This window comes from Pan troglodytes, chromosome 11, assembly GCF_028858775.2.
Source record: "Pan troglodytes isolate AG18354 chromosome 11, NHGRI_mPanTro3-v2.0_pri, whole genome shotgun sequence".
Lineage (NCBI taxonomy): Eukaryota > Metazoa > Chordata > Mammalia > Primates > Hominidae > Pan > Pan troglodytes.
In genome coordinates this window covers 75468381-75493380 of record NC_072409.2, presented here as the reverse complement: position 1 = coordinate 75493380, position 25000 = coordinate 75468381, and the positions used below count along the sequence as shown (strand labels likewise).

General features: G+C 41.5%; 1 protein-coding gene across 8 annotated transcripts in view; it reads right to left on the bottom strand.

The window, feature by feature from the left end:
* Positions 1 to 2769: 2769 nt before the first annotated feature.
* Positions 2770 to 25000, bottom strand: part of NTRK2 (neurotrophic receptor tyrosine kinase 2) — a 358176-nt gene continuing 335945 nt past the window's right edge. For 5 of the 8 annotated variants that reach the window (XM_001135326.5, XM_001135401.5, XM_063787832.1 and 2 more), the window contains 2 exons: positions 9472 to 9630; positions 2770 to 8583 (listed from right to left, as the gene is read on the bottom strand). In XM_001135326.5, the coding sequence (XP_001135326.1) occupies positions 8398 to 8583; positions 9472 to 9630 (345 nt within the window). In that variant the 3' untranslated portion in view covers positions 2770 to 8397. The remainder of the gene's footprint in view (positions 8584 to 9471; positions 9631 to 25000) is intronic. The other 3 variants (XM_016961048.4, XM_063787831.1, XM_063787833.1) reach the window with 2 other exon arrangements.

Genomic DNA, 25000 nt, shown 5'->3' with positions numbered 1-25000 from the left:
CTGATAACCTCATTCCTACAGGACTGGGCCACGGAACTGCTTTATACCAGTCTCTCGGTGGCCTGGAGCCCAGACCCTGAACCTAAGTCATATGGCCAGCCCAGACCCTAACTTCAAGGCTTCCTTATGCCAATCAGGTACCTGCCTTTCTGCCTATTGCCTGGAGCTGAGCCCCCTGCGTTCTTCAATTTCATAGAGTTGACTAAGGATTAAATGAGTTAATGTATGAAACTCCTTGGCAAATACTAAGCATTATCTTTACTGGTTAATTTCTTTTGACAGTTTTTGACAGCTTTCTTAACTCTTAGTGACTCAGTTTTCTCATCTGTAAACTGGGAATAATAATAGTACCTGCCTCCTGGGATAGGTGTAAGGGTTGGATGAGTTAAGATTCTGTAGTGAGATGAGTAATGTCCCCTCCAAAAAAAGATATACCCACCTCCTAATCTCCAGAACCTGTGAATATTAACTTATATGGCAAAAGTTGTGATGAAGTTAAAGATCTTGAGAGAAGGCACTTATCTGGATTTTCTGGGTGAGCCCTAAAGGCAATCCCATGTATCCTTATAAAACAGATACCCATCACACCTGTAATCCCAGCACTTTGGGAGGCTTGGGCAGGTGGGTCATGAGGTCAGGAGATCGAGACCATCCTGGCCAACATGGTGAAACCCCGTCTCTACTAAAAATACAGAAATTAGCTGGGCGTGGTGGTGTGCACCTGTAGTCCCAGCTACTCAGGAGGCTGAGGCAGGATAATTGCCTGAACCTGGGAGGCAGAGGTTGCAGTGAGCCGAGATCACGCCACTGCACTCCAGCCTGGCAATACAGCGAGACTCCATCAAAAAAAAAAAAAAAAAAAAGAAAGGAAAAGAAAAGAAAGAAAGAAAAGAGAAAAGAAAGGAAAGGAAAGAAAAGAAAAGAAAAGAAAAAAGCAGACACCCAGGGAAGAAGACACATGAAGAGGAGAAGGTAATTTGATCAACAAGGCAGAGACTGGAGTGATGTAACCACCAGCAAGGAACGTCTGGAGCCACCAATGGCTGGGGCAAGTAAGGAAACGATTCTCCCACAGAGCCTTCCAAGGGAGTGCAGCTCTGCCAACCTCTTACTTTCAGATTTCTGGCCTCCAGAACTGTAAGAAATTAAACTTCTGTTGTCTTAAGCCACCTAGTCTGTGGTAATTTATTACAGCAGCCACAAGATACTAATACACATGTATAACACCCTGGCACAGAAGAAGGATTCATTTTGTTGGTTTATTCTAAAAGTAAGTATGTCTGTTCTAATGATGTTATTAATAGTAATACTTCAGGAGCATTTTTCTCATCCAAGAAAATAGGCACCCTTATGCATGCATGGAAGGAGTATTTGAAGAGGGAAGGCCAGATGGGATACACAGGGAAGCAAGAGAGGGCTCTGGGACACGGCTTCAGGTTTGGAATTTAAATTCATACCATTATAATTGTACCAATAACAGGAATATACAAATGTAGTCTGGTAAAAGTCAGGATCTTTAATAGTCCAAACTGGATTGTGGCTTGCCAAGGCATTAGTCATTAAACTTTCCTCCTTCAATCCACAGTTTCTTTGAGGGGGATGTACACAAGTCGTTTTGCCCCTTTTATGGCATTGCATTTTCCAAGTCTCTGCTGAGTTTTCACCTGATTGTATTTTTTTTAACTCAAGAAAAACATACCTGCACCACTGAGAGGAGGTATTCAGGAGGCAATGTTTCTGAGGATTCTGAGTTTTGGAGCGTCTATTGCCAAGCCTATGGCAGGAATGTTGCCCAGATGCTGGTGTGCCTCTCAGAGGGTTGAGAAGAGGCCAGACCCTGGGAAATCCGACTGTGAAATACTGAGAACAAGAATGTGGGCAGACCATTCTGATGGTAAGAAAGAGACAGCCTGTAGGACCCCTGAAAAGCCACCCTAATTTTGTCCTCCCCCACCATTATGATTTCAGAAACACTGGTGCATAGAAAGGCCAAGAGAGTGAGGCATTTTTAATTCAGTTACTTCTACTCCTGAGACATTCAGATCCTCAAAGCAGCCTCAACCCTAGGATGCCACAATACACACATCTCTTGGGATGTTTCTAAGGTTTAATCTTTTCAAAACCCTGGTGATTCTGTCTTCTTGCTCTGTGCCGTCCAACATGGTAGCCACTAGCCATATGTGGCTATTTAAATACAAGCTAATTGAAATTAAATAAAAATTCAAATTCAGTTCTTTAGTCACACTGGCCATGTTTCAAGTGTCCACTAGCCACATGTGGGTAGAGGCTACCATATTGGACAGTACAGATAGGGCATTTATATTGTTGCAGAAAGTAAAGCAATTGACAGTGATGTTCTAGTTATCTAAGGTATAAGTTGAAAATATCAGAATTATGGATAGATCAGACAGGAAACTTATTTCTATGACTAACCACTTACTCTCGCTACCTTCAACTAATGAGCACTACAGGCATCTACAGTGATCCTATCTAAAAATACATACATATAGCTGGGTGCAGTGGTGTGCACCTATAGTCCCAGGTAGTCAGAAGGCTAAGGCAGGAGGATGGCTTGAGCCCAGGGGTTTGAGGCTGCAGTGAGCTATGATCATGCTTGTGAATAGCCAGTGCACTCCAGCCTGGGCAACATTACAAGAACCTGTCTTTAAACAAAACCAAAACCAAACACAGACATATATACATATAGAATAAAGAGAACACCCTGCTTGTGGAAATTCTATACATTTTTAAAAATTAATCATCATGTCATTTTTAGTCTCTCTTTTGGAGTATGTTATTTATTGTAAGACATCATTTTTATTAAATACACTGTAGTACAAGAGACTTTCCATGTCAGGTTGAGAGAAGCTGGTCACATGATTTACAAACAAAACTTTTTTTTTTTTTAAACACTGTATTCAGGTGTCACTTTGAAATCAGCCAAGATGCAGTGGGTCTTAGTAAAGCAATGGACCTCAAAACAGATTGCAAAACAAGAACTGGTAAGTATTAGCACAGAGACATCACATTAAAAGGAAGATAAGCCAAATGAAAAGGAGAGTTCCAAATACCAGGTCACGATTGAAGGGGAAATATATCTGTAGAGAGATACGGAAATGTGTGTGTATACGGCCTGGATATATACAAACATCTCTCCAGATACAGAAGCAAATGCAGAATGTCCACATCTCCAGGCAGATTTGTAAGTCATAGGTAATGATCAAAGAACGCAGGGAGCAATAGTTCACCATAATTTGGTCATTTGTCAAGGGATTACATATTTAAAATCCACATTTAATTCAAAGACCTTGTATTTAAAACATTTCCAGCTGCTTTATACATTTTTTAAGCAATAGTAAGATATACAAGCTGCAAGATATAGGCCTTTACATTTCATTTTCTGTAATATTTTTCCTGTTCAAACACATGGCTACTAGCAGCTTTTATGATGCTTGCTCCAGTACATTGAACGTTCAGCTAACCTCCACTCAGGATCATTTTCATTAATGCATAGACTAAAGAAATAAATAAACATGGACCTGGCCTCAAACGCATAGACTAAAAAATGACATCCCCATCTTTTCTCATTTTGTCTCCTGAGACGTATGTTAAGGTGGCAAAATAGTTGCTTGGTGGTGGTTGTTGTGAAATTCACAGTGTTTTGCTTACAACACATATACAGATATATATATATATATATAATTTTTTTGCTTTGCTTTGTGTTTGTGATGAATGGAGCAAAAGTATATAAATAAATAAATACATAATTAAATAAATAAAGGTCAAAGGAAAAGGAGGGGAAATGCAAAAACTAAGGATATTCAAGAACCTTTGACTTGAGCAGCAGTGATTCATTCCAGCCCCGACAACAAGAAAATACCCCTTCCTGCACTGTCGTTTCTAACTATAAATCCCTCCCACCCCTCATTCTTTAGAATGACATTTGAAATTCATGTACAAGCTATCACAACCTCAGAGGCTCCACATTCCAATTATGCATCATAAAAAATCAGCTGTAACTACTAACTTAGACATTTGGAGAGTTGGGTCACTAGCCATTCCTCTCATGAGATTTCCTGTAACAGTGATATATGGCCAAACCAAAGGTCAACATTGAAAATAAAAGTCCTGAGACAGGGGATGAAAAAGAAAATGGGGAAGCAAGAGAATTGAGGGTATGTGTGTATATGCAGTCATTTATTTAGTTAGATACAACAATGTTATTGGTATTACAGGCAGTCCAATTTGTGAAAAGAAAGATTCAAAGAAAGTCCATACTTGACCAGGTAATCCTGCTGTTAGGACGCTTTGAAAAGGACAGCATTCTATACTGTTAGTTGGTGCATTCACTCTAGGATGTGGGAATTCCTAAGAGTTGCTCATCTCGCTGTGGGGTCTTGGACTGCTCATCATTGGCCTTCAAGCCACTGGGCTGCCAACATTCCAATTTATATTTGGAATGCTTGAACTCTGAACTCAAGTGTAAAGGGGTCACAGTGAGACAGAGACAAGGTGAGCATAATAAAAATGTGCTGAAAGACAAAAAGAAAGCAATGTTCCTTTCCTGGACCATTACAAAAAGTATCTTCCTTTGCAAGGAGCCAGAGAAAGCACTCAATGTAGTGGGATGGCTTTTATTCAGTTGTTTTGGGAAGCACATTATCTTAAATATGTCTTCCACCCATGCAGTACTGCACAGAGTTGAAAAGTGTGATGTAGTCCTACCCACGTGGAGTATGGAAGCACTAACAGCAACATGACGTTAAACAGTTTTGGTTATTTAGCATATTTTAAGCAAATTATTCATACCGCATCCTACTTATAATTACCTCTATTATTGTGTGCCTATAAATTTATACATAAACACACAAACACACTATGTATGTGCATTTGTATATGTATAAATCAAGTATTTATAACACATATATAAATACATGAAAACATCACAGGTAGCGCTGATGTGAACACATGTATAATATGAATTCTGATATAATCTTTTATAGCATAGTTCAAAGTGTTTTCTAAATAAGCCTGATTATGACATTGGTTCAGTGTACAAGGATTTAGCTGAATTTAGCTGAAGCTAAGAGCATGATTATATATCACAATATCTCAGCTGCTTGTCATCTCCTGTATTTCCTTTTGTTCTTCTAACTTCATATACTGCTTCATGAGTGTGTTAGCATGCTTTCTTTCCTGAACTGCTTGTTTGCATATTAGAGTCTCTAGTGGACAGAACCACGAAGTTCAGAGTGAGAGTACTTGGATTCAGTCCCAGTGGTGCTGGAAGCTAGGCTGGAGACCTCTAGCGTGCCTCTGAGTGTCTCTGAGTCTCAACGTCCTCACCTACACAAAATAGGAATAATTTGCTAACACACATGGAAAGTACTTGGAAAACTATTCAATGACTTCTAAATGGAAATGATTGTCAGACCAGGTTTGGGCTAGAGAATTAGGTTTGTCACTGTTATACTGTTGTAGTTTTCACAAATTTGATGGAAGGCCATATTTGGTGATCATTACATTTTAGAACGAGGATGCTACTCTTCTAAAAATCAGACCATGAGAAAGGGGGTGGTGGAGGAACAGCAATGAATAATTTCAGATATTCTCTGGCTTGTTCAGCTACTTTAAAAGCAATCTGATATTCTTTCAATTTGAGATGTCTCTGAAATCAGCACATACTCTTAAGACAACAGAGATAGTAATAGTAATAATCAGCAATAAAAATAACTATAAAACTTTGCACTTGCATAGAACCTTTTATTTCAAGACCTTTAGGGACTTGTCAGAAGGTATAAGTGGAATTTTATTTTATTTTTTGCTTTTTTCTTTCAGAGAAAAAAAAGACAAAACTGGAATGGGATGCTCCCAAAGTCTCATTTGCCTTAAACAAATCTTTGCTCTAAAATTGCACATTCCTCCTTGAATTTGATCCCTTAAATTATTACCTACTTTATTCTCTTAAAATAAAATAAATAACTTGTAGCTTTTCCCCCGAGATTAGCTGGCCAGACATGCAGCGTGACAAACCTGTGTTGGTTTTCGCTGATGGAATCTAGAAAAGTTTTTGTACAAATCTGCCCCTTCCTTACTGCGTCACAGAGTTCTACAGTGTTTTAAGAGTACCATGGGTCCTTAATATGATACATACATGCACATGTATGTATATATATATGCACATATATATCATGGAGATATGGCTTTCATTATGTTATTATGTGTATTCTGGAGGGTTTTTTAAAAATCATCAACAAAGAGAACAAACGACCCAACTCTCATCTCTCATAGGCCAGCATATAATTTGAATGGACGTAAGGTTTATCTTGTCAACTCCCTCGCTTGACTGCAGTTGCTACTGGATTTCCTTTTGTTCTGTTAATTTGCACTTTTGAATTTTTGAGAATTGGCTTTCAAAGCCTTTAATGAAAAATAAGGTGTTCCAGTAATTAACAGGCGCAAGCAAAACCTAAAACAGAGCTATCGCACCTTCAGAAACAAATATGAAATAACATGACCTAAGATGAATGAAAATCACTCCCTTTCAATCTGGCTGATGTTATAAAGATGTCAAGTTTAGCAAAATTCCCCTCACAGAGGGTAGCAAGTTTTCTTGAGGAACAGAAATATTTTTCTTTCTTGGTATATCTGACCATTCAAGTAGCTGTAAATTTCTATTTAAATTTGAGCCCTCTTTTTGCAAAACCAATGACTATGCCTAGAAGCACACTTCCGGTGCTTGGTCTGGGCACAGCCTCCCGTTGGCATGCTGTGCCAAATTTTGTATTTTGACTTTTTGAATGGAGTGAAGGAAACAAAAACAGCATACTGACAATGGAGTACACTTGGAATGAAACCACTCTCCCAACTAGAGCCCAGAGCAAGGGACTTGACCTGTGTACACTGAACGTGAGTGCATGTGATGCCCTCAGGGTGAGGTTTCCTTTCCCTTAGGGATTGATTCTGCCCTTCCCACAGTCCTGTGGGTTCGACGTGGATGAGGATTTCCAGGCTTCAGGGTCCATATTCATTAAAACCCATCACCACCGTACAACGCAGAGACATTGATACTCAGCTAATAAACTCCTTTAGCTTCCCCTAATTGTATAAGTCATACCTTTTTATGGATCTGCTCTACCTATCAGGGGAACGACGTCTGGAGCAGTAGTGTCTGCACACAAGGTATTAATCGACGAAGACCATGCACAATTTTGCTTGCACAGTTAAAAGGACGGGTGGGCATGGAAGTTAGGGGTCGGAGGGAAGTGAGATCTGAAGAGTTCATTGTAAAAGAAACTTGCCTCCGAATTTATAGCTTGTCTTATCTTTTCCAAGTTCTTGGCTTTCCCACCTGACCCCGAAATGAGCTCTGGACATGAATCCACCTCTTTTCAACTGAAGTTGACCAAGGTTCTGTGGATAGCGCTTGAGAAACAAACCAGTGCTATCATCACAACCTACGAAGACAAAACTGTGTCCGAGCACACTATGCGCCATCTTGTGTCTCACGGAAGCCATCTTTGCTCTCTACTGCACGCTATCATTTCTGGTGATGGGAAAAGAATCATCCATGGCACAGAGGCCAGTAGTCTTTTTACTCCTCAGAAAGGTCCTCAGGGGAAGGTGCCGAATACATTCTTCCCAGCTAACAGTTGCTGAGTATTTCCTAAGTAGGGACTGACACCAGCTGATCCCAGTGGTTGTCTTTGTTCGTCCCATATTGCAGTTCATAATAAATCTTCTTTCTCTCTGGTTTTAATCTCCCATAGATAAAGGCTTCACAGATTGAACACAAGTTTTCTTTTTTATACACAGGCTTAAGCCATCCAAAAACAATAAGAACAGTAATAATAATAAATAAATAGAAGTGAATCCATAGAAACTCTCGATATCTGTACAGCAGAAATGACAAAGTTTAAGTGAAGTATTTGTTTTCCCTTTTTTTCATCCACATCAAAGGCAGGAATACAACAAGGCATTGTTAGTTGTGGTGGGCAAACTGGAGTGTCTGCTGATATAACAAATTACGTTTGTTAAGGCCTTTGTCTATGCAGAGTTAATAGTAATGCAGAAGCCAGATTGATTCAAAAGAAAGGGTAAGAATCGTGAAGCAGGGAAGACGAAAAAAAAAAGAAAAAGAAAATTTAAAAAAAGAAAAAGGAACAACCAAGGGAGATGGAAAGAGAGAAAGAGATAATGCCAAAAAGAAGTCAATACTGTGTCTATGGATGAAGAAGTACACACTGCTTCCCTCGAGAGCTTCTCGGAGTCTTTGATGTTAATACTGTCAGAGTGAAGGAGAGCAGCTTGGTGGCCTCCAGCGGCAGTTAAAAGATGTTCATCCTCTCAGCCCGTCTGAGGAGTACGTTGGGAAGGATCGGTCTGGGGAAAAGGGCCCTAGCCTAGAATGTCCAGGTAGACAGGAGATGCCTTGGCCAAGTTCTGAAGGAGGGTATGGATGCCCTTGATGTTCTTCCTCATGTGGGGCTCTCGCTGCCAGCACCCCAGCATCAGCTCATACACCTCCTGGGGGCACGTGCGGGGTCGCTGCAGGACTCGGCCCTGAGTGATACATTCTATCACCTGGATGGAGATCAAAGATAGTATGAGACAGGAGGAAAAGCAATGCACATCGAAGAAATGTCAGTGCAAAAAAACAGCAGAAGAGAGGGCTTTTACAAAAGAAGCCCACTCTTGGTTTTGTTTTCTCAGAAGGAAGAGAGCAATTATTATAGGTTAGTTTATATTGTGTTTATTTTGACTGGCTTATATCCATTTGTCCAAGCCACTCTGATTTCACAAAACTGGTGGAAAAATAATTTTTATGGAATGGTCCCAAACCTCACACTGGAGCTCCCACATGTTGTGGTTTTTATTGGTCTGAGATGGAACCTGAGTCACCTGGGTGTTAAGGCACTGACTGACAGGAAATCTCTCAGGCTATTGGATAAAGGAACTGGATTAAAAAGATAGACATGGATCTGAAAAAGATGTACGGTGCCTGATCAAGATGCTGTGCCTCAAATATAAACATATATTTGCAAGCGTAAGAATAGAAAAAACAAAATGCTTGAGTTTTTCACTAGAAGTTAATGTTCTGGTGAAATATTCAAAAAGGAAAGAATCTTGAAACTTCATTGGAACAATACTAAAGAATTTGCTGGACTGTATGGATTCTGGAATGCTACGTCTGCTATTAATTTATCAGATGAGCTGCATAAAGTGACTCCTCAGTCCCATCACCAGAGGAGCAAGGACATAGCAGCGAGCGCTGTGCTTTGCTTTCTCAGAGTGATTATACTTTGACCATGAAATTTAGAAACATAGCAGGCTACTTGGGAAGTGCTGCCACCAACAAAGCCCATAAGATCGTGTCCTGACATGGTCTTCCAACCCAAAACAAGGCCCCAGCCAATGGATGCCTCTGGGATCTCAGCCCTCTGGAGGGTCTTGGCCAGACCCATTGCACACCTCATTGTTTGACAGCTGGTACCAGGGCTGTTTGCCATAGGTGAAAATCTCCCACAACACGACCCCCAGGCTCCAGACGTCGCTTTCCGTCGTGAATTTCCTGTACATGATGCTCTCTGGAGGCATCCAGCGAATGGGCAGCATTGTGTGGCCACCGACCTGGGGAGAAAGGGATCAACAGGGAGGCATCAGTCACCCCGAAACCAAGTGTGGAAGGGAGCTGCTGGGGGACACTGTTTTCTTTCCTTATTTGCACTTTATAGTTTTAATTGTTTATAAACACATAAAGGATATATGACTTCTTCACAGTCTCAAGCAACAGAGACAGAAGGCAAAGAGTGATCAAAATCATTTTAAAAATATTATCTGCAATTCTTTCTCTCAAAACCAGATAGGAGCAGGGATGATGATTAGGTAGATGATCACCTTGGATAAATAAAACTACACACACATACACACACTTTCTGCTAAGAGGATGACTCAATCTTCTAATTAACAAGATCACTTTGACCAGGAGAACAAAGAGGTACTCTGCATCCAAAATGACCAACCAGTGACTCTACTTCCTTGGCAAGGCCAGAGTCTCCTTCTGCTTTCAGGTCTTATGTGTGCATGATGCTGATTCAAACCCCTCCACCATCACTCAGCGATGGGCAGGTCAGGCATCATTATTCTCATTCTACAAATAAGGCAATAAGATTCAGATTGCTTACAGACACAAAAACTCAGGTCTTTGGATTCTAAGCTCAGGACTTTCCTCTATTACAGGGCACTGCTCCTTAGATTATTTACCACAATAGATAAATACATTTTTTTAAATGCCCATTTTAATGAAAACACTGAGACTGGGGCATCAGATCGCAATCACATTAGTACAGGCAAAGAAAACTTTCTTTGACAAAGTAAAATTGTATGTGACTTCCTACTTCATGGAGGAAAGTTAGGAAGCTCATTTCCAGGTTTGTCAGGGATGCCTGATTTCAAACCCATGAACAGATTTCTGCACAGTAGTCCTGTGGCTGGTAGGTTCTGCTTTTCATCCTGGTAACCCCCCAGCACCACCATGCTACACAGTATGCCTGACAGCTGAGAGCAGGTGGGCTTATCCTACAGCAGAAAATTGGACCTCTCTAACAACTCTGGGTCCTGAGTTTATAGAGTAATGGTGCATAGAGTTTCTGCCCAATTCTAATCTCAATATCCAGTTAGTATTTATTAAAGGAAGAAAATAAACTAATAGTGTCTGGAAAATGTTCCCCTACCCCAGAACCCAAGAGGCTGAAATGTCAGAGATGTCTAACATGCTTGGTGATTCCCAGTGATGTTCTTAGCACCAAAGAAAGCACAAGAGTACAAAAGGGGGAGGATATTTTATTTCATTCTTCTCTGTATGATGCATCCAAATTTGACAAATAGGGACAAAAACTTCTGGCTCAGGTGACCCATCTCTACTATTCAGTTTTTAATAAACAAAAAGCTCATAAAGGCTAAGTTGGCTTCCATTGGCCTTAGATTTCCTCACTCTTCCTTCAGCAGTGACAGGTCATCAGTGTTCAATGGACAGAGACTTCTCTTATGGTCTTACTTGATGTCTGAAGGTGGTGGCAACAGTCACCCTCAGGGTCGATACTCAAACTGCAATCAGTGTGGCACAGACACTGACCAACCAGAAAGGATGTGGGTAGTAAATATGGGTGCAGCTATTTCAGCACATTTCTGGTTTGGCAAATATCTGCCCTGTTTATAACTCTGTGACCCCCAGGTGCCCAGGACTTTGGGAGAGGGAATCTGCTGACATACACAGAGGACCTGTTGTTTCCAGATGCTTTGGAGGACTTGCGGTATGAGGGTAGAATGATCCCACCAGGTCTGGGCAGCCCACATGGCAATGCCAAGGAGAGGACTGCTTTGGGCCATGCAGGGATGCTGCTGCCACCTTGCAGAGGTGGGCAAATGACCCTTCTGTTTATGTGCCAGAAAAGGCTGGGCACTTTGGCACACACATTTTCAAAGATTGTTAACCCCTAGAATAAAGCATCTCTAGTCTCCTTGCCATTCTCTGAAGCCATAATTGGAATGTACCATATGGTTTAGAAAACATCTATACACGTCTGGTGTCATTTAATTGTGTGAGCAAACCATAAAGAACTCAGGACTCTTGGTGGCACCTCTAGCCTACAGATGATGAAATTGCTCCTGGCAATTATGTGACCTTGCCTGGGTGGTGCAGATAGGACAGAGGTCTACACATTTTAACAGACCATTTTCATCCACACAGCAAGCATTTTCTGGGGACCTCTTAAGATACAAACATGGCATTGTTTTGCTTACCTAACATGCAAAAAAAAAATGGGTAAGATGAAATCAAAGGGAAAAATAATCCCTTCTGCTATACATCTTATTTTTAACCTTACCTCTCTCATTTTAACCTTCTTCCTACCCTATAAAGAAGAGCTCATTTCATCATTGTTCATGTCAGCATAGTGCTATGGTGCAACCAGCTCCATTGTGCATTTTGGTGTTGCTGTTCTTTCTCATTAGATAAAATAGAACCCCAGTGGTCAAAGTGGGCTTAGAGAAGTAGGAATCTTAAAATAAAGACTGGGACCTGGTCTTCTTGTTATGCTGTCTGAGTTGTGTTATTTTAACAACCCCAGAAGTTCCTAGATCAAATATGTCAAATGTACTGTAAATTGCAACCCTCTTCAATTCAAGGAGATCCATCAGGGACTGAGGCTTATTAAAGTATATGAGGAGTTTGGCAGGAAAGAACAAACTTAACTTTGGTAAATTAAACTATTTGAATGTATGTTTGTGGGAGAGATAACCATTTATATATGTCTCGGGTAAGACAGCTAAAAATACACTTTGAGGTGTGTTAATCTAGCAAGATCTCAGGATTTCCATATCTACCTGGGTATTCACAGCTGCAATGCAGTGGATGACAATAGCTGGTTTCCAATCGCTCACTTACCTGTTTCCTACTTGGGTAACCTGGACTAGTTGCCAAATGTCTCTGTGGCCAAGGTTTAATAATTATATGTAAGTAATAATGTATACCTCCTAATGTTGTTGGGAGGTATTTACTCAAGCAGGCATTGGTGAAAGTGTTTTCTAAGTCTTAAAGTATTAATGCTTTTGAGGTGTGGCTTTCTTCTCTGGAAACTTCACTCTCTTACTTACTCCAGAAGCAGCCATTCTGGAGACATTAAGAAGAATCATCATATGTCACTCTCCTGAACTCTTCATTTGGCCTTAACCAAGTGGCTTCTTTGATAGCAGCACCCACTTTTTTTGGTCATTAGCAATGCAAGATAGAAAACCTGATACTGGTTCTCTATCCTGAATTGCTAATAGCCAAGAAAAAGCTTCTGTTTCCTTTAAAGAAGAGAGAGAGAACAAAAGATTCACGTTTTGATTTACATGTTTTCTCATCTGATCATTTATTTTCTGCTTGCTGTCTCTTTGGGGCAGATTTTTCACTCTAATTCTTTCAAGAATCCCTTCTGGGATTTCACGCATGCTGTTATAAATAATGCTTTCCTTGTTCAGATGTCAAATGGGTGAGTGGTGGGACAATCTAATAAAAGTTCAGACAGGGTTCACAAGTTTTCTAAGCCCATTTAGTACATTTCTGAACATTTCTTTTGCAACCCTTTCTCAGAATTTTGAAGCATGTCACAAAAGTAGACCCTCCCCCCAAAAAAGTCACTGTTGTTACAAATTACTGTCACATTCTAGTTATAGTCACTTGATGGTTTTTGGACCACACAAACAACACACTGTGCAGCAACAAACACAATGAGACATTTGTTTTGTATTGTACTACTTGGCAACTTGCCCTCATGCCCTTGCTTAAATATTTGTGAGATGGAATGTGATCCCAGGAATGACACTGGGAGTCAGAATTCCTGCTCTCAGCCTGATATGCTGTGGGGCCTCAGGGGCTCTCCAGTAATTAAGTTGAATGGGGTCTCATGGTCTTCACTAAACTCACCAGGTTGACCTGGTGCAAGATGAGAAACCCAGTTATCTGGAGAGTTGACTTGGACTTGCAATTTTTATTTTCCTCAACCCAAGAGACTGGAGTTCTAGTTCTTGTGCTGCTATTAACCAGCTTGAGCAGGTACCCTCAGGTCTGGCTTCTGTCTTTATTGGTAAAATGTGAAGAGTTAGGGCAGCCCTTGGTTACTTCCAGCACAAAAACGCCGTGGTTCCGGAATCACCCACCACCTCAGTGCCACCATAATCATCCATCAATACTCAGTCTTCAACATTTACAAAGAATTTCTATTCAATTATCTCACTTGAACCCAACAGTTATGCTCTAGAGCAGACGTGGACTTGCCTGGATAGTGCAAGTAATGCCCCTAAAAGTCAGTCAGTTTAAGTAGTTTACCTAAAGCCACATACCAAACCTTTCCCCATTGGACATCCTGTATTCATTAGGATGGACCACTCTGCTTTTCTGCTTTCTCCAGTCTCCACACACACTCTGTGTTCAGCCAGCAAGCTTAGGTGGCTTCCTACCCAGGGCCAAGTTACTCATGCTTCTTAGAAAGTTTGATCTTCTTCCCTTTCTCCCTACTTCCCAAAGGTCTCCTTTATGAAGGCAAGCTCAAGTCCCACCACTTCAAGAAAAAACTCTCCCTTCCTGCTGCAGCTCAGGGATGGTTCTAGTGCTCTTCGTGTAGCTCTGGGAACACAGAAGGAACTCCTTTCTTTGCCTAACGTATCACATGCCTCAAGAGGGATGGACACGAATCAGTTCTTTCTGATGGGGGATGAGGCAGGGGTTGGTAAGCATACCATGTCTTTAATGGGTTCCCCATGAATGCTGCTCTTTGGGGGAGGAATTCTCAATGTGTTCCTTGAAACAGATCAGTCTTCACTACCTTCCTGTCCATTCTCCAGTCATTTCTGTAAACTCTCGATAGAACCAAGCCTTAGATGAGACAGATGGAAACAGTCTCATCTATTTGATGCTACAAATAAGAAATTCATAACTTCTCAAAATGCAGCCAAATCTACTGTGGTTCACAAGGAGTATAAAGGCTCTCTAAGTTGTATAAGAAAACCCATGTCTCGGTTTGCCACCTGTACAGTAGACAGGGGGAGTGTCCATGTTGCAGACTTGGAACTATTATGTCTGGGAATTAAGTCTAGGAAGACTTCATTATGTGTAACATAAGGGAGTATTTTTCTAAAGATAGTTACTAGTATCACATCTCTTCTGAGGCTGGAGAAAATTAAGAGAGACTAAAGAGGGAAGTTAAACTATGAAAACATAATTTTAAAAACCAGATGACCATCAGGGCTAATCACTGCAACTTGGTTAAACCAGCAAAGCTAATCAGAACAATGTCTGAGGCACAAGGCCAAAAAGAAATTCCATAGTGCCTAAAATAAATCAAGCTGAAAAAAAAATGGATCCGGTTTTTAAAATATATCAAGAAAAGAACTGTTCTTTTAGCCCTTAATATTTATTTCTATGACACCTCGTAATTTTGATAGTGATATGTAGAGAAAAATAACAACTGCGTTCTAGTTAAAATACCCAGGCCTGAACATTCTTTAAATCTACCTGTTTGAAAGGTATTTCAAGACAATAAATCCTGAAGAAAATACTAAAAGGCCCTTGGTGCAAATATCTTGCATTAGAAATCAATGATTTTATATTTAAATCAGAATGGACACATCTAATTGGTTTGACTACAAAGTTTATTTCTTACTCAATAAATTCAAAGTACACACTCTGGTCATTAGGTTGTAAATTGTGAAAAATTTCAGTTGTTTGTGGCTTAATGAACAATTTATTTTTTGAAATTGGAAGACTGGAATTTAGGGAAATGAAGGAATTTGCTGAGAAGTGTAAATATGAATTGGCGACCAAATGGTATTGAAGACAGCTCTCTATTCCACCACTCTTCATGCTGACAGGCTAGGTTCTTTCCCATGAGTTGTTGTTGTTTGCTATCCTTGGCACACGTTAACGAGGAATGCACCACTCGTTTTCCAGGTATACTTGGAGACGAGAGAGGAGGTGACAGGTTAGCTCTCCCCACTATGCTGGGCTTCTTAGAAAATGCATTTATCATCCTCCTTGTGTCCCCATCTTCTTCCCTTCTCTTCTACTGTATCCATTCGTCTCCATACTGCCCCTCCCTGTCCATTCCTACTTCCCTATGAATCTCCTCTCAAATCTCACTTGTCCAGACCCAAATGTTGCATTTAGTCTTTTCTCATTTGTCTCTTACTTCCCCAAAGGATCATACTCCACCAAAACTCACTCTCCCTCTGTCATCTCCCTTCTGTGCTTCTGAGAGGCACATTGGTAGACAGGAGCCTTTCCACAGACCCAAAGCAAATGCCTCTCTGGCTTTGAAGCTGCTAGTGATTTAGAGGTGAGTAATGCCAATCTGGGACCTTCTAAACTCACCTAGCAAAGACCAATGATGCCTGGGAGGCCACTTTCAGCTTGTAGTATTTACTCAGTGAGTGAGTGATAACTTATTTGGAAGCCAAACATTCTAGTCCCTTAGAAACTTGTAGGCCAAAGGGCAAGCCCCATTAAGAGATGATTAGCTGTCAGAGGCTTTTGGTTGCATTAAATATTGAAGGGGCTCCTAGACCTCCTCCTCACACCCTACGCTCCATTGCTTTGTCTCAGCAGTTTTTCCTGATGTGTTCCTTAAAAATTCATGAATCTTTAAACTTTAAGGAATAGCTAGACCTTATTTATTTATTTATTACATGTTGCATCTGTAAAAGGAGGTTAAAAACAGGGTCTGTAATCCCAGCACTTTGGGAGGCCAGGGTGGGCAGATGACGAGGTCAGGAGTTAGACCAGCCTGACCAACATGGTGAAACCCCGTCTCTACTAAAAATACAAAAATTAGCCATGGGTGGTGTCACGCACCTGTAATCCCAGCTACTCAGGAGGCTGAGGCAGGAGAACCATTTGAACCCGGGAGGCAGAGGTTGCAGTGAGCCAACATCACGCCACTGCACTCCAGCCTGGGTGACAGAGTGAGACTCCATCTCCGAAAAAAAGAAACAATGTCCACAAAAATCTTCCCCTTGGAGAAGAACCTGGAGCCATTGTGGCCAGACAATGACCACGTCCAGGAAAATGAGAATTCTCCTGCTACAAAGAGTGATAAGGGGCTTCTAGGCACGTAGCTATTCAATCAGGGGATACTTTGTGGGTAGAAACAGGCTTTTCTGCCTCATCTCTCACTCCGGAATGAACACAGCTCAGGGCAGGTAAGGAGGAGTGCTGGAACCAGCTTCATCTCCCTCTTTTGAGCCCTGGAAATTGATTATTGCCACTCCTGGAACTGCTGTTATTTGCAGCCTAGAACATCTTTCAATCTGGTCACAAACATAAGGTAATGACTTAGTAACTTCAAGGCCAAGTATTTTTGGATTAGTCAAAGAGAAGATGTGCTGGACCTTAATGCTAACAATATTTTGTCAAATACTTTTTACGTCATTCAATAACTACTCTCCCCAAATAAGCCAAATTATCATCTGTTTTGAAGGGACAGGTCACAGAGCTATTATGACTATCTCCTGACACCTGGATTCTAGATAAGGCAAATTCAACACAAAATTTCCATTCAAATTTGATTGTATTTTTTCTACTGTGAAATAATAATAATAATAATGATAGAAATGATTATAATAATTATACCTCAGGTTTGCCTACACTTTTTGCTTTTACATAACATTTCCACAGCTCTTCACTCTAATAATTGTGCCAACTTCAAAATATTGTTGCAAAGAGTAGATATTAGAAAAATGTCTTTCTTTGGAAGAAGCCAGACTCAAAACCCTTAGGTGATTCCTTTTACATGATATTTTAAAAAGAAAACTATAGAACTGAGAGGAGGGGAGGACTTGCTTTAGTCAGGCACACAGGAAGCCTAAAGGTGATGGAAATGTTCTATGTCGTGGTTGTGGTGGAAGTTAAGTGACCGTGTTTGCCAAGACTCACAGAACTGTGTACTGAAAAGGGTGAATTATACTATGGGCATATTATACTTCAATGAGCCTTCCTTAAAAATAAATAAACAAGCTGGGCACAGTGGCTCACGTCTGTAATTCCAGCACTATGGGAGGCAAAGGCAGGAGGGTCATAAGGTCAAGAGATCGAGACCATCCTGGCCAACATGGTGAAACCCCGTCTCTACTAAAAATACAAAAATTAGCTGGGCGCAGTGGCACACACCTGTAGTCCCAGCTACTCGGGAGGCTGAGGCAGGAGAATCGCTTGAACCTGGGAGGCGGAGGTTGCAGTGAGCAGAGATCGCGCCCCTGCACTCCAGCCTGGGTGACAGAGTGAGACTCCATCTCAAAAATAAAATAAAATAAAATAAAATAAAATAAAATAAAATAAAATAAAATAATGCTCTACATATTTGATTCTCCACTAGTCCTGTGGGGTAGGTCAGGCATGTTCTTTTATCCCAACTTAAAAAGATGAGGGATCTCAAGGGACCGACCCAAGTGCACACAGCTAGGAGGTAGAGAGTATAGGTCAGGACCATCTCTCCAAAGGCTTAGCACTCTGCATTTTAGCTTCAGTCTGATATGGACTCAGCTGCAGGGATGGAAAGGGCTCTCTATCTTAGTCAGCTTGGGCTGCCACAGGAAAGTTCCACAGACCAACAGAAATTTATTTTCTTACAGTTTTAGAGGCTAGAAGTTGAAGGTCAAGGTTCCAGCCAATTTGTTTTCTGGAGAGGGTTCTCTTCCTGACTAGTAGGTGGTTGCTTTCTTGCTTTGCCCTCACATGGAGGGAAGTCACAGCGAGCGAGAGCGAGAGAGAGCTCTCAGATGCCTCTTCCCATGAGAACACTAATCTTATCGGATCCGGGACCCACTCTTATGACCTCATTCAACCTTAATATTTCCTCAGAGTCTCCATCTCCAAATAGAGTCATACTAAGGGCTAGGGCTTTGATGTATATATTTTGAGGGGCACAAATATTCAGTTTATAACACTCTCCTTGCTCATCCCTCCCTTCTGATTCTGGCACAGTTCAGGGGAGCAAGAACAGCTCTGAATACTAGGAGGTGGGCAATTCTGGTCCAGAATCCAAATCTGTGGCCCTTTATCAGATCTTCATATTCCCAAGTGAAGACCCAACCCTACTGCTCCCTTCCCTTCCTGGGTAACTCTTGGTGGCTTCCCTATTATTATCTCATTCTAGAGCTTAGCAAACCTGCTGTTGTTCTACAGCAGCCCTGGTCCATTTCCAATGCAAACCTTAGAGCAATCTCTTCCCTCACTCTCCTACACACCCCTTTGCAGGTTCCCTGGGAGTTGGCTAAGGGAGAATGAGGAGACCCTGACACTCCCTAATAAGGTGTATACAGGGGCAGAATGGCTTCCTGGACTCCATGTTGCTTCAGGTTACCTCCCACATGGGTTTCATTTTCCCCATGACATAGGGAAGGCACCCTGCTTGTGTACTGTACACAATTTAAACAGCCAAAGACCCCTAGTTTTAGAAGCGATTATAATTTCATCTTATTTTACATTTGGCTCTAATGGGGAGCAAGTAAATCTTCTCTCAGTATAGCATTAAGCTTTAATCACACAGAAGTTTTAGAATTACATTTGGATCTAGAAACAATGATTCTTCATTGTAAGAATAAAGTAAAATTAGATAGTAACATCATGTTCTTCCCCTCCTGCTGACAGCCCCGCTCCCCAGTAACTCTTAATCTTTATAGGGAATTTCCCAAGTGGATCAATGGAAGAATGAAACCCTCAGAAAGTACTAATACACCACGCTGCCTGGTGTGAGGTTATTGTGTTTACACATCACTCAGCAATGGGAAGTTGTGCATTCCAAAGCTATACATTTCTTTAAGCTGCCTTTTTAAAATGTTCAATGTTACCGAGCTTTTCATGGCCTCCTGAGCATTATGTGTTGAACCCAAGAGACCATCTAACGTTTAGCATTTGAGACAAAGGCATTGCACCCCTTGATGGTGAAAATCACGGAGACTACCAAGGTGCTGAGAAAAAGCAACCAGGAAAATAGGATCAATATGTGTGTCATTGTCTGTGTTATGATGATGGCATTATGCTGGTTTAGGACCAAAACTCCAATGTAAGACTCTTCCTATGTAAGTTACTCAGACAGGCTGATATTCCAGGTAGCTTTTAGAAAAGGACAAATGCAGCAATTTGTAAACAGAGCCAGAAAAGCAAAGGCTTCTCTGCATTCCAAATAGCACTCTCCATATCATCTGTGATTGTGGTGATGACTGCTGTCCTGCGTGCATCCTGTCCAGCAAGTAGAGAGAGTAGCTGTCCCACCATCAATCCCAGCTTCTTCATTAATACTGAAGACTTCTGGAATCTACATTCCACCATTAGCCTGAGATGAGGACTTAATACACCAAAATCAGTTAAAAATGAGTAAGTTCTTCTTTCCTCTCAGCTGGGGAAGTTCATTCTGCTATAGTTACTGATGTCTGCCTTCATGTGAGTGTAACATCAACAGAAAACCACTTTCTCTAGAGAATTCTAAATGCTAACCTGGCATCATTATGGTTCTAAATGCCAACCTGGCATCATTATGGTTCTTTTCTGCTATCTCTGATATATGTAACACATAGCAATTGTGATCTTGGTTTTGAAGGACATAATGATTACTATGATGATTGTAAGAGTTAAGAAATAATATAACAAATTAGCTTTCCCTTACTGAGCATGTACTTTGTGTGCCATGCTCTGAGCTGAAGACATGACCTACTTTTAAAGCTCATTTTCCTTATTCCTCTTTAGATATACTTACAGATAAAATATACCCATAAAAAGTGCACATGCTACAAGCAGCAGCTGCTTTGCGATGTTGAAACTGGAACTCAGTTTCTGACCAACTGCTTTTCTCTGCACAGTGGTGAAAAGTGGAAGCTCAGTGTTAGGGAAGTCACTGTAGCGTAGCCCTGTGCTTCTCAAACCTTTCCACCAAAGCATCCCAATACTGCAGAAAGAAGTAAACAGTTGAGGGACTGGGGATTAACTGGGACCGTGCCTGAAGCACTAGCCCAGGTGTTTATAGCAAGTCTGGAATTTATTTAAAGTCTTATATTTCATCTTTAACATCGGATACAATGATTGCATTAGACTTCCTAATGCATTATGAAAAGTAAGTTTATTTTGTGGTTTCATGAGTCTATGGTCCAGACACACCATCTTGGGTCCAAAGGCTACCCAGTCAGACTCCTGTTGGAGAAGCCTGGAAGCAGAACTGAATGAGCTTTGAAGTCTACAGACGTGGTTTCCTGTTCTAGATCAGCCACTTGCCAACTAGCTGAACGTAAATAAATCACTTGCCTTAGAGTCTGTTCCTTGTATCCAAAAAGGGATAAAACCTATAAGCCTAAATCAAGCCTATAAACTTCCCCAGTAGACTAAAAGTTTTGAAGAGGTGATGTTTCCCTTGGAGAACAGCCCTATGGCTGGGACCTAAGGAAAAGGAAACATTCAGGCGATAGCGTTAGAGTAACAGTGAAACCCTTGCCGCAGGATTTGACACAGTCCTGCTCCACTGCACGATCCTGAAGGGCACCATTCACGCTGTGGTCCAGGTACATTCTCCCCCTCCTCCTGGAGTTGTATGATACAGTGAACTACAGTGAAGACCCAGGCTTCTTGTGATTACAACGACTTTCCATGTGATTTTGGGCAAGACATCACCTCCCTTTAAGCCCAGGTTTTTTATTCATAGAATCTGGGACAATGATACTTATTATGTCTTACCTATGAGGTTCAAGTGAGATAGTTGACATAAAGTGTGACTTCGGTGGTAGCAACCAATCCACATGTGATAAATCACCACTCTTGCTTCTTTGCACATATCTTTATTTCAGTCCATTTCAACACATTCGTGTTTATACAGTCATGCCCCATTGTGGCAGGGACTGTTGGTTGGTGCAAAAGTAATTGCGGTTTTTGCCATGAAAAGTAATGGCAAAACTGCAACTACTTTTGCACCAACCTATAGTTAGTGCTGTGTGCGCTGTGGGGAAACAAAGTTGAGTTAGATAGAGTTCCTGCCCTCCAGAGTTTGTTCAATGGCCATAATGCAAGACAGAATCAATGCCATAGTGGAAATGTGAACAAATGGCTGTGGCTTGTGATAGTCCCAGCACTAATACAGTTTGGTTCACTCCTTAATCTAGCGATGCTGTCAGTTCCCTTCTGCTAACAGGTTGAAAACAAGACACCCAAACATTTGCCAGTGTGTCCAGAGGATCACATGGAAGAAGACTGCGAAAACTAGCTCATAGAAGGTAGCAGGAGAGAAGGTTCTTCAAAGACATTCCCGTTCCCTGCCTCAAGGTCCCAGTTCCTCACTGAAGTTTTCTGTGAAGAAGGTGTTAGCCACAATGCCCCAACAGAGGCTGCAATGGCTGAGCTTATGTGTAGCTGTGTGGCTAATGTTTAACATCTAGCTACCATTTACTGCAGGCCTGCCACATGCTAGGCATAACCAAGAACTTTATGCTTATTAATTAATGAGCCACAGTGAATCACAAGCTTAGCCAATGTAGGGATAAAGAGGCCATATCAGTTAGGGATCCCCATCTGCTACATGTCACAGAGACAGTGGCTTAATCATAAGAGGGTCTTCATTTTTCTCACTTAGTAGAAGTCCTGAAGTATGCAGTCAAGGGCTTATGGAATACTCTAAGATGTCTTTCCAAGGTTATGCTTCCAAAGACATCTTGAGTCTGTCTACTTCTTTCCACCTCCATTTTGAGAAATCTTCAAGTTCCATCATTCCCTCCTCCCCCTGTCCCCTGGGCTACTGCAACAATCACTCCCCATTTTCCTTCTGACCTTTTTCCAATTCACAGTTAATACAATAGCAAACTCTTCAGTGACTTCCCATTGCCCTTAGGATAAAATTAAAAGTCGTCAGAATGGCTGCTGGTGCCCCGTTTGATCTTAGCAACTTTGCTGGTCTTGTGCTTCTCTGTCCTTTCCTTGCAGGGTCCCCCACATTTTGATCTTCCCTCTCTTTCCCAAACTCCTTTAGCTCTTTCTGATGGCATAGGTCCCTCAAACGTGCTGCTCTTCAATTTTTACCTGGCTAACTTCTACTTGTTCAACAGGACTTAACTTAAATACCATGTTCTTAGGCACCAAAAGCAGGTTCCCTTGTTAGATCATAATGGTAAATCCCTTTCCCTCACAGCCCCAGTCAGCTGTAAGCTGAGGTTACATGTTTGCTATTTCCTCCAGCCTCTAGATTACAACTTCATGGGAGACAGCACAGTCCAGTGCTGGGATGCTCAACAAATACTTGTCAAATGAATGGATTGTATGTGGTTGCCCTAGGGAATGGTCTCAGAGGTGGGCAATACTGTATGAAATAAATATGGGAGGAGAACCAGCAGCTAAAACCAAAAAGGCAGCTTCCTGTAAGTGCTGGTGGGGCTGCGGGCATATACCCCTTGGAGCCCAGAGGGGTATCCAGAAGGGAAAGGCAAAATGGACAGTAGCTGATCTGCTTTAGAGAAGGGCACCTATGTCCTGTTGAAACTGTAAATTAGGAACAAAAACAGACATATGTTGTGCATAGGGTGATGAACATATAGAATATGTTACCAGGAAAAGCCACTGAAAGCACAGATGAATGAGCCAAAGTGACCCCTCAGCAGAGGACAGTGTGAGAGGGAGCTGGGAGAAGTCAGTGAGAAGGGAAGTACTGGGTGCCCTGTCCCCAGGGGTGTCTTTCTTTTGCTCCTCCTGTAGTATACCCTGTTGGCCATCCCACCTTCACTGCATGAAGCCATCCAACTACAGCAGCCTCCTTGTCACCCCAACAGAATTTCCCCAGGGTGAGGAGCCTCAGGATGGCAGTCTGGCTTGGAGGCAGGAGCGGCTCACCTTGAAGCTGCCTTGGCATGGCCACATGTATGCTTAGCATGATGGCAGGGGAGCCCAAGGGGGGCAGCAGAGCTTAATAAAAAGAGGTCTAACTTCCCCAAACCAGCCCCCAGCATTGCCACTGCCTCCTGTAGGAGCTCACTCCCACCCCTACCACTATAGTAAGGGCCAGAGTGCTGTGCAGTAACTCATGTCAGGAGAAGCTAAACTTCCCTCTTGCCAAACTCCCTCTCTCTCAATGGACTATTTGCATTACAACAGATAAGAAGAAAAGCTATTATAGTATTTTTAGACTTCTTAAACACTTATTGCAAAAAGTATAGGTTTCTTTTTCCTTAACCATGGAGTTGATCATTCATTTGCTTATTTTGATAACATTCACTTATTCAGCAGAAATATATTGAGCTACCTCCTGGGTGTGAGGCATTGTCATAGGCACAGGGGTCATGGATGTGAATAAGCTCCATATCCTCATGGAGCTCTCATTTTAGTGGGATACAAAGGTCATATGTAAATAAACAAATACTAGGCACAATAATTTCAGGTGGTGATAAATACTGTGCCAAAATAATAGAGTAAGGGACTGGAAAGAACAGAGGGGTGGTTCTATTTTAGATAGAAAGGTAGGTCAGTCAAGGCTTTTCTGAGTAGGTGATAGCTAAGCAGAGATTTGAATGAAGTAAAAGAACAAGACATGCAAACATTGGGAAGAGGTTACATTCCAGGTATTGGGGTCAGCAGGTACAAAAAAGCCCAGAGCCAGGAACAGCTTCTATGTGTTTCAAAAGCAAGCAGTCCAGTGTTACTCAGGGTTATCATTGGTAGGGTTCTGTATAATAAGCACAGCTGCACTGGGGTGTGTGTCTATATCTGTATCTGTATCTACATCTATATTTATATCTCAATACCTCTATATTGAAATAATTTGCTACTTCCAGGCAATATTTTAAGGCACATTACATAATATTATGGGGTTTTACAACAAATACACACAGTCTGTGGCCTAGTTTCATTACCATTTACTAAGTAGGGAAACGAAGACATAGAAATCCAAGACCACAGTCAGAATCAGGGTCCAAGATGGTGATGGAAGACGGATGTTTCCAATCCTCTAACCTTGTCTCTTTCTGTTTGCATCTGCCTTTCATTTTGCATCACTTCCCCAAGTCCACCTGGTGGCATGACCAGCAATGCAAGTCAGCTAAGGCAGTCATCAGCCATGTTTTCTGAGTCTTGTTCAGGAGGGAATCTCTTCCTCTTTGATGCAGAGAATTTGACAATGACATAATTGCACTGTATCAATAACCAACGCTTTCTTTTGCATGGAGTAACAGGTTCTAGGAAACAAGCATGTCTGACTGTGTGGGTGTCCCTCACAGTCCCTCAAGGTCCCAGTTCCTCACTAGAAAAGAGAAAACAGCAGCAGAGGGATCCTATTATTACTAGCTCCTTCAGTGTTTCTCAGAGCTCAAATCTCTAGGATGCTTAGTCATAGCCCCCTTAGGACTTCAGCTTTAGGATTTATGCAAATGGTCTCTGCATGCTTCTCTCAGTCAGTACCTGGGTAGGAGAATCCCTCCAAATTACCTTGTTTTTCCTAATTATTTC